Source organism: Lactuca serriola, chromosome 6 (genome assembly GCF_051521515.1).
Source record: "Lactuca serriola cultivar US96UC23 chromosome 6, Lser_US96UC23_V15, whole genome shotgun sequence".
In the NCBI taxonomy this organism is placed as follows: Eukaryota; Viridiplantae; Streptophyta; class Magnoliopsida; order Asterales; family Asteraceae; genus Lactuca; species Lactuca serriola.
This window is the reverse complement of record NC_136413.1, coordinates 194,097,350-194,110,882: the sequence shown is the minus strand read 5'-3', so window position 1 is coordinate 194,110,882 and position 13,533 is coordinate 194,097,350. Positions and strand designations below refer to the sequence as shown.

Below are 13,533 nucleotides of genomic sequence, written 5' to 3'. Positions count from 1 at the left end.
AAATATGTGTTGCCATAATTATTTTTTTTTCTTATCTTATTATACATCTTGTATTCCGGATACTATTGAAATTGAAAATAATACTGTGAAATAATAATAAAAAAAAATCTAATAAATAAACGTGTGTTAAAGAATGTTTTATATACTATTGAAATTTAGATAAAAATTCCGTTTAATTTTTTTGCAATATCAATAACATACGGACACATCCAAATTTCATCAAATCTTCGACTGTAGTTTGATATTTTGGTTTTCTTAATCTATAGAAGGAAAATTTAGAAATTTGAATACCATGGAAAATAGAGGTATGACTATATAAACACGGTTTCAAATACTAAGGGGGTGTTAATGTTTAAATTGATTTCCAAAGGAACAACATGTCCATCTTAAAGTCTTCAAGGGGTCAAAAGTAAAATATTCATTTAAAGCAAGCGAGTTTTACCATGAAACTAGAAAAGTCTTCCGACTATTTTTTATTTTTCCATTTCTCTCGACGGCTGCCTCCCAGAGCCACCCTTCACCGGCGAAAGAAACCAAGTAAGTTACCGTCTTTTTCTAAACTCTTTAACACCCATTTCAATTAACAATACCCAGATCAGATCTCACATTTTGCATCAATTTGATGGCAATCTCACAATCTAGTTTGCTAGTTTCAATAAGGTTTCTCATATACCTATTTGTATTCACCAACTTAGATCCAGTTTCTTCTCAAAATTGCCCCCAATCCAATACTTCTCTACTTAATTTCACTACCCAGTTTGTTATGGTTCAGCATCAGCTAAGAGGGTCGTTTAGCATAATCAATGATTGTTCTTTTAGGGTTAGTGAATTCGATATGCTTCCTGGTAGTTCTCATGTTCATTGGTGGGGTGCTCTTGGTGACAATTACGAGAATTTAACATCTGGGTTTGTTATATCCGATGAACAATTGAACACCACAACTTACAAAAACGATACATTCACTGTTAATTTGATGAAAAACATCACATGGGATCAAATTAGGGTTGTTTCCGTTTGGGATACTTCCATGTCATCTGATTTCGGCCATGTCTTACTGCAAAATTCAGAAGAAATACCTCCCGACCCATCAAATTCTAGCCTTGAGATTCATCAGGAGCCAACAATGTTTGAAAATTGTAAAGTTTTATCAGATACATACAGATTAAGATGGACTTTGAGGGAAGACAAGAATGTAATTGATATCGGTTTAGAAGGTGCAATAGGAATCCAGAATTACATGGCATTCGGGTGGACTGAACCAAACCGGGAACACGATCATATGCTTAACGCTGATGTGGCGTTCACAGGTTTTACAGAAGAGGGTGTTCCATTTTCAGATGATTATTATATCACCAAGTATAGTGAATGTATAAAAAATGAGAATGGTCAATTCGAGGGCGTATGTCCTGACTTCCGGTATAACCATTCTGATTCCGATTCCAATTCCGATCCCAATGCCGATTCCGTTAACAATACAAATTTAGTTTACGGTCACCGGAAAGACGGAGTCTCGTTTATTCGTTATCAACGTCCGTTAAAATCCATAGACAAAAAGTACGATTGGGATATCGATGTTAACACCGAAAGAACATGCATTTGGGCTTTAGGGTTAATAAAACCACCCGATTCCATCCGCCCATTTTACCTCCCACAAAACCATGGAAAAACTTTCGGGCACGTTCATATAAACGTTTCGGGCAGGGTCAATGATTGTTTCGGGCCACTAGATGCCGAAGAAAAAGAAGATCAAGAACTTGTTATTGCAAATCAAAAAGAACCATTAATCGTCACTTCGGGTCCTTCTTTACATTACCCGAATCCACCAAATCCTTCAAAAGTTTTGTACATCAACAAAAAACAAACCCCCGTTTTACGTGTCGAACGTGGGGTCCCTGTGAAATTTTCAATCCAAGCAGGCCATGACGTGGCATTTTATGTCACGTCAGATCCGCTTGGCGGGAACGCGACGGTTAGAAACGCGTCAGAGACGGTTTATTTCGGTGGGCCCACGGCTCAAGGAGTTCAATCGGACCCGCAAGAATTGTTATGGTCACCGGACCGAAATACCCCTGACCAAGTGTATTATCAATCGGTTTTTACTCAAAAAATGGGGTGGAAAGTTGAAGTTGTGGATGGTGGTTTAAACGATATGTATAAAAATAGCGTTTTATTAGACGATCAACAAGTCAACTTCTTTTGGACGTTATCGGAAAAATCGATTTCGATTGCGGCCCGTGCGGAAAAGAAAAGCGGGTATCTCGCAGTCGGGTTCGGGTCGGAAATGGAGAACAGTTTTGCATATGTCGGATGGATCGATCTAAACGGGTCGGGTCGGGTCGACACGTATTGGATCGATGGAATGAACGCTCAAAGTCTCCACCCAACAAACGAAAACTTAACCTACGTTCGATGCAAATCAGAAAGCGGTGTCATCACCCTCGAATTCACCCGCCCGTTGGATCCAAATTGTGACCCGAAAACCCGACCCGAATGCAACAACATCATCGAACCCACCACCCCTGTGAAACTTATCTGGGCCATGGGGGCGAAATGGTCCGCGGGTCATTTAACACAAAGTAATATGCATTCGGTTAAAAGTAGTAAACCGGTTCGGGTCTCGTTGATCCGCGGGTCAGCAGAAGCCGAGGAGGATTTACGCCCCGTGTTGGCGGTACATGGTTTTATGATGTTTCTCGCGTGGGGGATTTTACTTCCGGGCGGGATTTTAGCTGCCCGATACACGAAACATCTGACCGGGGACATATGGTTCAAGATTCATGTCTACTCGCAATACTCGGGGTTAGCAATAACATTTCTCGGGCTACTTTTTGCAATTGCAGAGCTTCGTGCTTTCCATTTGGAATCTTTACATGTCAAATTTGGAATCTTGACTATTTTAACGGGTTGTATGCAACCGGTTAACGCGTATTTTAGACCGAAAAAGCTCGCGAACGAAAACCCGTCGTCCAAAAGGGTGATTTGGGAATTTGTTCACTCGTACACGGGCCGATCCGCGATTGTAATGGGGATTGCTGCTCTTATTAGTGGAATGAAGCAATTAGGAAACCGATATGATGACAAAAACACAATCGGGTTAACATGGGCTTTGATTATCTGGGTCGGGTTATGCGGTTTGACCGTTTTGTATTTGGAATACATGGAGCAAAAGCGGAGACGGGAATCGGAATCGGGATTGGGTGGGAATTGGGTTTTGGGTAATGGGGAAGATGAGGATGCCGATCTTTTGGGGAATGGGAATGGGAATCACAGGGAGAAGGAATCGGAATCGGAAAGAATGGAGATCCAGCTGGAACCTGTGTCGGGGAGGTACACGGTTATTTGAAAGTACGAGATATGGTGAGGTGTTTTATTGTTTATTTTTGGTTATTTTTATGTAAAACTGTGTCTACCCGATTGCCGGTTTTGATGTTGGACGGCTTTCTGTGTGTATAGATTACGAGTTTGCTGCCTTTGTTAGGGTCCCATGATCGAGAGGGAAAAAAAAAGGATATATCTTATGTACTTGTCTTTAAGTTTTTATACCCGATACTGTTACTTTTATCAAGAATTAACATATTTGCAATTTCTTTTGTCTATAATATATAGTTGGTATTCTCATTGTTTATATAACCTCTTTGTAACTAACAATAAACCAGTAGTATTTTTTGAAATCATTACAAACTCTAATTTTAGTAAGATAAGTTTAAGTAAGATTTGTGCCTCCAAGAGCGTCGTTCTTGGACTTAGTGAAGATACTCGGGTAACGACAGTTTATAAGAAAACATTAAAACATAAAAGAACGTTAAGCGAGCTTCTCATTGCACTTTTACATAGATATAAATATTAAATAATATTCGACAACTATCAGTTTAACCATGTTTCTGATGCTGCACTAGAAATTGCCCAATCCAAATCTTGGCCCAAGGCCCAAAAGAAGTACCCACCTAGGGCCCGATTTCGTGCATAACGGACCTTCATTTCAATCGATCGAACATCATCATACGAAACCCATGAATCCCCCGAATACGAATAATATGAAACCATCATATTATCAAATACAATAGTTGAATTGTTCTCCTTATTGAAATCGATAACTTGAGAGTAAACCAATAGACCACTTCCCGGCCCCGTCCCGATGGTCGGGGCTCCAATGATGTTATCATTTCGGTCCTGGAGTGACCATGTTGGGCCATACAATGGCATGCCCAACACAATCTTTTCTAATGGCACACCAGCCTGAATCCACGACCCGATACCAAAATCTGTGCTGAGATTGGTGTTCGGGTCGTATAATGCAGAACCTAACCCTGTAAAATTTTCCCAAGATCCATGATAACCAAAACACATCGGACTAACCCAATCAACATATTTAGTTATTTCCGCAGTTGGGTACGATCGGGGTCCACCGTCAAAGGAGATAGTTGAGGCATAATAGACTGCTGACGTCAGTATAAGACGTGGTCTTCCAGTGGCATGAGCCTCATATTCAATTGCCTTGCGCCATTCCTTAAATAACAAACCTAGGTTTGACATATCAGATTCGTTTGATGGGAGTTCCCAATCAAGATCAACCCCGTCAAAATTGTAATCTCGAGCAACTTCAATAGTTGAATTAATAAAGTTCGCCCGAGAATACTGCTCGCTCGCCATCGAAGAGAAGATGTCGGGTAATGCACCACCTCCCCCACCTCCAATCGACAACACAATCTTAGCTGGCGGGTTCCAAAGACTTGTTGCATTGGTAAATTCTAGTAGCTTCTCGACATCATTTGACATGATGTCAAGCGCGTAAGTTGTTGGAGATGGTAGAACGAATGCGTAGTAAATATGAGAGAAGTAGGATGTGTCAATAGAAGAAGCGGGATATCCGGTGAACGAAGGCCAATATGCTGCTCGGACTCCTTGAGGTTTCGAAGAGACAGTTTCACCGTGATCGAAGGGAAAATTAACGATGGTTAAGAATACGAATATTATGAGTCTTAGGCTAACCATGCTTGGGTTAATTTGTATTGGTTTTAAATTGGTTTTAATGAGAAAATCTCTAATATATCTATATTTATAATCCTTGGTGAAAATCTACTTTTAGGGTTTAAACGTGTTTATGGTCAATAAGTTGTTAAAATGGACAAAAAGGAGAGAATCTATTACAAGAAGACGATGGGTTCTTGCTCCATTTGTGTTCAATAAGTTTGGTGGCTTTACATGGCCAGAACAAATCTTGTGTCATTAAAATGACTCTTTTTTCCGCATGTAATACAAACTAGAAGTATGATGAATCAAACTATGACAAAAGGAAAAAGTTAAGGGTCAAGTATAAGTTACAATCGAAATCATCCCTGAACTCTTTTCTTTTTCTTTCATTTTAAATTAAGGTGTTAGAAAACTATAATTGTGGATAGCCAAATTCCTTAAACCCAAAAATATATTATTTGCCGTTAGCTTCTTTTTATTAAATCGAAGTATGTTTTGGTTTTGGTTCCTAGTTTACTTTAAAAGTGTAACGCTCTCGTTTATTTATACTAAAAAAATATTATTTTATAACTACACTATACTGTAAAAATAAATACTATTTTTCAAGTTCCAAATATATATATATATATATATATATATATATATATATATATATATATATATATATATATATATATATATATATATATATATATATATATATATATATATGATCGGGTGATAACTCATTTTAAAATGAAACTCATAAGGACATCTTAAAATAATTTTTAAAAAAAAATCTAAAAAAAATACAAATCACAAAATCGAGCATAGACTGGAGAAAAAAAAAATTAAAAATTTTGTTTTGAAGCATTAAAATTGAATCATTGATCATAATGATGCAAAATAAAAAATAAAAATTGAATCATTGATTAATTTTAATGATGTAAAAAAAAATTTTCCAATTTTTCTTCCGGACATAAATCTATGTTTGATTTTATGATTTCTGTTTTTTTAAGATTTTTTTTTCAATTTTTTTAAGGTATCCTCACTTTAATATTAGTTCTCACAGGAATCGGACATATATATATATATATATATATATATATATATATATATATATATATATATATATATATATATCAAGGTTATAAAAAACATTCAACGTTAGCTAGTCGGTGGACTGGGGTTTGCCACCAGGTCGCCAAGGCTCGCTATAAACAAGACAACACCGCTCCCTAGCACTCGCTATCGCTAGGGGACCCGCCAAGAGATACTCGTCAATTGCATGGCGAGTAAAAAGAGAAGACAGTGGAAGAATTTGATTGGTGCAGAGGAATTGAATGAGATGCAAATAGTTTGACTCCTTTTCTCAACCACTTTATTTAATTTACCACTTTAATTTCCAATTGCCTAAAATTCAATTGTTCATTTACTTTCCACAAAATTCAATTGCACATTTACTTTCGGTAGTAAAAAAAAAGGTTTTTGATAATAAAATTCAAAATTTATAATACCATTTCATTACTTTCACAAAAAAAAAACGTTTTTTAATAAATAAAAATTAAAAATTTCATCTACCGTTCAACTTACTATAAATCAAACCACATTCTTAACATTTCACACACACACACAAAATATCATTATCTCAATTCACCAACACAAAAAATTTCTTCATCTCAAACAAAAAAAACCCAAGAACCAACAAAAAGAAATCTTCAAACCTTCCATCACTACACCTTCCACCTCCAAATACTCAATCAACAAACCTTTCATCCCCAACCTTCCATCACCACCATGTTACCGACCATCATTTGATCAACCAATTCATTCTCCCGCTAACTACTACTTTCCTACTATGGCTCCGCAAATGTTTCCATTTAATCCCTTCTCTTCTCAACCAATGGAATTTTACCACAACCAATCTCAACCAACACCTCGTCCGGATATGGATCTTGATCCGTTTCAAACGGTTTAAGAAACTCAATTCTTTTCTTAACCCCAACCGTAAATGTAACACTCCAAACCAGTTTTCATTCAAGAAGAAGAGGTTGTCAAACAAGCTTGGAGTGGCCTTGAACTTTAAGAATCTTCATATAGTCGACCTTGAGGAGCTTCTGGAGTGCGGGTGGCTACAGACTGTCAGGAGAGCAACTTTCAGATTCGTCAGACAAAAGGTGAGTCTCCTCACCATATCAATGGGTCTAAGGCACCAATGCCGACCCATTTTATGATAGTTGGTATACTTGCAGTGTAGAGACATGTAGTATGATTATGTGATAATGTGTGGTAGAGACAGCCTTTATGGCTAGTGATAGAGATAGCCTTTAGAGCTATGGTAGAGATATCTTCTATAGCTAACGTTAGAGATAGTCTATATGGCTAAGGGTAAAGACAGCTTTTATAGCTCGCGGTAGAGATAGTTGTATGGGTAATGGTAGAGATAGCCTTATAGCTAACGTGGTATTTGAAATGTGGTAGAGATAGCTTTATAGATGAAGTGATATGTGATGAGTGGTAGAGGTAGCCTTTATAACTGATATGATATGTGTTATTTGGCTTGTGTGTGGGGGGTATGATCTGGGGAACTCACTAAGTGTTAGCTTACAGTTTGTGGATTTGTTTCAGGTACATCGAAGCCCAAGGGAAAGGGCAAAGCTTGATGGCGCGGTGTGCACTCTCTCAGGCGTTTTCATGGGACACTCTGATATTTGAAATAAAAGTTGTATTTGACTTGTGTTTTGAAAACAATTATAACTGGATTTCTTAATGCATGGAAATGTGTTTGATGATTCAAAAATGAAAATTTTCTTTGAAAAATTTGGTCGTTACAAGTTGGTATCAGAGCCTTGGTTTGAGGGATTCGGGCACACTCTCAGGTGTGTCAGGCCTCAAACTAAGGAAATGGTAAAACTGTTTTCAAAAATAACATAAAAAGCTTTTGAAAGAAAGGACAAAGTGAGAGTGCAACACATGTGATCTGCTAAGCCAAGTAAGTAGTTCCCCAATGTGTTAGCCACGTTATACGGATATTTGAGCCTTGATGATCGTATGGAACTTGCTATGTGTATGCTTTTTAAATTATATACGATTAGGAGATATAGCCTCAAAATGATTGATTTGGCCTTATTTCCAGATCCTTGTTTGGTTGTGGTCCTAGGGTAGAATCTTTTATTCGAAAGTCTATTTGATCCTTTTCTGTGTATAATTTGCATGCATAAAGGCAACTTGTTATGATTGATCTTATTGATATGAGTAGAGCAAATCTTAGGACAACCTAAGATTTGATGTATGCAGTTGTTTGTGGGATATGGTTTAGTTTTGGGATGAATTGGGGTTATCAGGTAGAGCATTGGGGAAAGGTACATGCAAGTGTGGAAGGTAGTATTGGGCCCGTACTACTGAAAGCATAAGACATGTACCTGAACCAATGTTAGATCTGACGACTTCAAGGAGGATCGGTGTGGGAAGATCCCTTATATGGAAATCCTGATCATTATGATATATGACATTTTAGTTCAGCATGGTGGTGACATGATTTGGAGCAGGAGGATCAGGATTGGGATCTGGATCCAAGGCGGGATCAGGCGAAACTACCGATGGCATTGATGAGAGGTTGCACGAGCTCATTGTAGCCGAGGTTACCAAGGGCATCCTTCACACTACCCCAATCATTTTTGGGACGGTCAAAGGACGGTATGATGGATATAATGGAGGAGAGACTTAGGACATTCAAGGCTGAGATTGATGCGGGTCAGGTTAGGGCCCGAACTCCCTCATTCTGGGAGTTCAAGGCGTGTGGGCCACCTGAGTTTTTCGGGGTCAGAGACCTCATTGTTAGCCGACATTGGGTGGTAGATATCAAGAACGCCCAACATGCGAGTTCTTGCCCGGATACGGCAAAGGTGGGATTTGCTTCTTGTATGTTGAGAGAAAGGGCCCGAGATTGGTGAGGCAAGGTTACCAGCCAGGTAGGAGCAGCCGGTGTGGCTGAAATGACATGGGCGGAGTTCGTTCGGCGATTTGACTTGGAGTTTGCACCATCCATTGAGGTTCAGAGGATGGTGAAGGAGTTCTAGGAACTCTAGCAGACCACCGAGACTGTGGCGGAGATCACCGCCAAGTTTCGGGAGCAAGCATAAATTTACGTCGTAGCAAGTGGTGGTAGCAACATGTGGAATAACGGTGTGATTTACCTTAAGAACCTTCTTCATCTTACCTGCAATTCATCCTTATTCATCTTACCTTCAATTCATCATTCTTCGTCTTACTAGCAAACCATGAACAAAGAAACTTAGATGCACTCTACCACATTCTAGTGAAGTTGATATGAAAGTCGAGGAATTTATAGCCAAGTTGAGAGAGCAGATTAAGCTTCAGCAAGTGGCCTTGGTTAGAAGATTAAATCTTATCTGAGATTATTAACTCTTCAACATTTAGATTTAGTCGATTCAACAAGAAAAGATTCATGTGAGGCGTAATCATGCCGACGTTAGAGTGGCGACGAATCAAGATGGGGTGACAGTGACGTTGATGATTTAGTGGCAGGGAAGGTGTAACGACCCAAATTTCACGTCCAAAAATTTCGTTTTAAATCAATACTTTGGAAAACATTTGTAAATTTATGAAGTTCGTAAGACGGAAAACAGTGTGCGTGTATGATGTGCCGCTACCACGCTAGCTCATTCCCCTTCGACGAAGTGGTACCTGAAACCAAAACTGTAAACTGTAAGCACGAAGCTTAGTGAGTTCCCCCATCGTACCACATACCATACAATCACATAACATACATATATTGTCAGGCATATCTGGGTGCCCGACCTACCCCTTCGATCATCTCGACTGGATATTGGCTAGCATATCTGGATGCTGGCCTCCCCTTCGGTCCTCTCGACCGGATACTGACTAGCATATTTGGGTGTTGATCTCCCCTTCGGTCCTCTCGACCGGATACTGGGGACTATTTCACCCCTCTACTACTACCACCTAACATGTATCATATAATCATATTCTATCTAGTACAACTGGGTATGTCTACCCCTCTTCGGCCCTATCGACCGGAAATCTTGGGGACTATCTCCCCTACTGCTACTGGCATATAACATCATATCAGGTAGTAGCAAACCTAGATGAATATCACAAAGACCATCATCTAACATATAAATCTTATTGGTGGGCCGACATTGTGGTCGTAGACCCACCGCTACTGGAAGGTAACTCACCTCGAAGTAGCTGCTGATCTGCGCGGGAACTGTCTATCTGCTGCTGCTGCTCCGGAAATCCTCCGGCTGTAATTCCCACAAAACACTCAATCAAACACTACTAACTGTCCTTAGGGTAAAATGACCATTTTACCCCCTACCAAGTCAAAGTTAAAGTCAACTACTAGTTGACCTGACTCGCCGAGTAGGCTTGCCAACTCGCCGAGTCCCTATCCTTCCATTTGTCCTTATACCCGTCTATACTCGTCGAGTTAGGCGATGAATCGACGAGTTTTCCTTCTAAATGAACATCGACTGAATCTTCATCCGACTCGCTGAGTTGTATGAACAACTCGTCGAGTTCATCTTCAACTGATAAACATGTCCTGTCCTTGACTCGCCGAGTTGTATGAACAACTCGTCGAGTTCATCTTCATCCATAAGAAGATTGCCTTGGACTCACCGAGTCTGCTCATGCACTCGCCGAGTCCCATGAATATCCAGAACAGTGGCTTAGTCTAAAACATTGGGTCACTCCCCGGGACTCCCTAAAACCTTTCCACACTCAACTGGGTCCTTTTGACCCTCAACTGATTTAGGACTCAAGCTTGGACTCGCCGAGTCCAAGGATGGACTCGCCGAGTCTGTCGCATACTCTCACTAGATCTTCGATTATGATGTATAACTCTTGATCAAAGGATAGATCTATGCTCCTAGGACCGTTCTAGCACGTAAAGTTACAACCTTTACATGCCTGCATGAGACTTTAAGCTTAAAAGGTCCTAAAACAAATCCTTGAGTTGCTTGGAGCCTTTCTTGGGTGGAAAAGCACCCCCTTTCTGATTTGTGACCCCTCAACTGTCCTAGATCCGCACCCTCATCCCAGCCATGCTTGCATTCATGGTTGGCTAGCTAAAAATGGCTCATAAAGCCCTAAAACTACACAAAATGGGATCTAGCATTTGGAAGATCAAGGTACAAATTTTCTACCTTGAATGAGCTACAAATGATGCACAAATTCGGATCCCCTTCAGTCCTTTCTTGCTCCTTCAAGCTTCTCTTCCTTCCTTGGATCACAAGAACACCAAACTTACTTCAAATGCTCCAGTTTGCTTCAACAACGACTAGGATTTGCTATGGGGGTCCTCTGGGAGTAAATGGGACGAAGGAGGCGGGGTTAAAGTGTTTAAATAGGGTGCAGATCCTCGGATTAGGGTTTTTGTCCAGATAGGGTCTACTCGCCGAGTCCATAGCTTAAACCCCGCGTCTTATCCCGCTTCTACTCGGCGAGTTGATCCTTTAACTCGCCGAGTCCAAGGCCAAAAATGCAATTATTTAAAGAGTTAATTACAAAGAATACGTACCAAGAACCAGGTGCTACAGAAGGGAGGGGATTGGGTTTTCCGGTAGGGTTTCGTGACTGAAAATATGAAGGGAAATAAGTGTTTTCTCCGATGAAAGGGGGTATTTCTCATACGACATCATGAGAGAGAGAGAGAGAGAGACCCTTTGTAATTAAATAATAATAAAATAGTAAAGGAAAAAACAAATAGAAAAAGGCAAATCCGTCATTTGAAGAATTTTAAAGTGTTTTGGACCGAACTCGCAATAAAGTGAAAACTTTGGACCTGTTCAAACTTTATTTGGACCAATGTGACAATTTTAAACAAATCACAGGGACCATTTATACAGTTTAGTCTTGACAAATTGAATGAAACTATGACATGTTGCCAAAAAAAAAATACCCCTTCATTTATTAGAGTAGATAAACTAATAAACAATTTTACAAAATTATTAAAATAGGCTTTAAGAGTAGTTATTCTTGAAAAGTAACATATTGACGTTACAAAAACGACGTATGTTCCCATATAAATATAACATAAACATAGAAATATCCCACAACACAAGTATTAATAATTGGTTCAATTTAACCATGTTTCAGATGCTGCACTCGATAAAGCCCAATCTAAATCCTGGCCCAATGCCCACAGGAAATAGCCACTTAGGGCCCGATTTTTTGCATAACGGACTTTGGATTGAATTGATCGAACATCATCATACGATATCCATGAATTCCCAGAATACGAATAATATGAAACCCTTTTGTCATCGAACACAACCATTGCACTATTCTTCTTATTGAAATCAATGACTTCAGAGTACCTCAGTTCTCCACTTCCCGGGCCTGTCCCAATGGTTTTGGCCCCGACATTGTTGACCTTCGGGTCCTCAAGTGACCATGTCTTTCCATATAACGGTAGGCCCATTACAATCTTTTCAGGCGCCACACCTGCCTGAATCCATGATCCGATACCAAAATCTGTATTGAGATCACTATCTGGGTCGTATAACGCAGAATGCAATCCAGTGAAATTTTCCCAAGAACCATGATAATCATAACACATCGGACTAATCCAATCAACAGATTGAGTTATCGCTTTGATCGGGTACAATAAAGGTCCGTTATCGGAGTAAACTCTGGAGGCATAATAAACAGCCGATGTCAGTATGAGCCGTGGTTTTTGGTTGACATTGGCCTCTTGTTCAATAGCCTCTCGCCATTCGTTAAGTAATACACCTAAATTCGCCATATCAGAATCGCTTGATGGGTATTCCCAATCAAGATCTATACCATCAAACTGGTATTTTCGGGCGACTTCAATAGTCGAATTAATAAAACTTGCACGAGAATATTGATTACTAGCCATGCGAGAGAAAGTGGCCCTTAAGTCATCACCTCCACCACCTCCGACTGATAAGATGGTCTTGGCTGGCGGATTCCAACCACTCTTGGCGTTGGTAAATTCGAGTAGGTTTGTGACATCATCTGGTGTGATATCGAGTACGTAAGTTGTCGGAGACGGAAGAACAAATGCAAAGTAAATGTGCGAGAAGTGCGACGTGTCGATATTAGAAGCGGGATAATCAATGAACGTAGGCCAATACGCAGCTCGGACATCTTGAGGTTCGGAAGATTCTGTCTGACCATGATTGAAGGGAAGATTCACGATGGTTAGGAATACGAGCAAAATGAGACTTCGGATAACCATGGTTAAATTAGGTTTTTGTTTGTGTTTAATTAATGGGAAGATGTGTTAACTATTTATAACCCTAGGTGAAAACTTCTTTTAAAAGTCTTTATGGTCAATGGCTCTTTTTGAATGGACAAGAAGGAGAGAAAAGTAGTCGGTTGATTCGAGTTCTTATCCATTTCTTATGTTCAAAGAGTTCGGTGGCGTTTTTTGACTTGCAACAAATTTATAGTGGTTGAATGATTCTTTGCTTTTAACTCCAATTGTAATAGCCATATCAGTTGTCTTAATAAAAACTTGGAAGCAAAAAGTGTTATTTTAAGGAGTTTTAATTTATTTGATTAGTAACT

The 13,533-nt window shown here is 39.5% G+C and overlaps 3 protein-coding genes across 3 annotated transcripts; 1 reads left to right on the top strand and 2 right to left on the bottom strand.

Annotated features, from left to right (window-relative positions):
* Window positions 1-466: 466 nt before the first annotated feature.
* On the top strand, window positions 467-3,583 carry LOC145057699 (cytochrome b561, DM13 and DOMON domain-containing protein At5g54830-like). Its single transcript, XM_079005576.1, has one exon. It carries the CDS (start codon window positions 623-625, stop codon window positions 3,341-3,343), a length of 2,721 nt encoding a protein of 906 aa, XP_078861702.1. The 5' UTR covers window positions 467-622; the 3' UTR covers window positions 3,344-3,583.
* Window positions 3,584-3,864: 281 nt separating this feature from the next.
* LOC145060526 (class V chitinase CHIT5-like) lies at window positions 3,865-4,992 on the bottom strand. Its single transcript, XM_079008176.1, has one exon. It carries the CDS (start codon window positions 4,990-4,992, stop codon window positions 3,865-3,867), a length of 1,128 nt encoding a protein of 375 aa, XP_078864302.1.
* A 6,950-nt stretch (window positions 4,993-11,942) lies between these two features.
* On the bottom strand, window positions 11,943-13,242 carry LOC145057698 (class V chitinase CHIT5a-like). The gene has a single exon (XM_079005575.1). It carries the CDS (start codon window positions 13,199-13,201, stop codon window positions 12,074-12,076), a length of 1,128 nt encoding a protein of 375 aa, XP_078861701.1. The 5' UTR covers window positions 13,202-13,242; the 3' UTR covers window positions 11,943-12,073.
* Window positions 13,243-13,533: the final 291 nt, after the last annotated feature.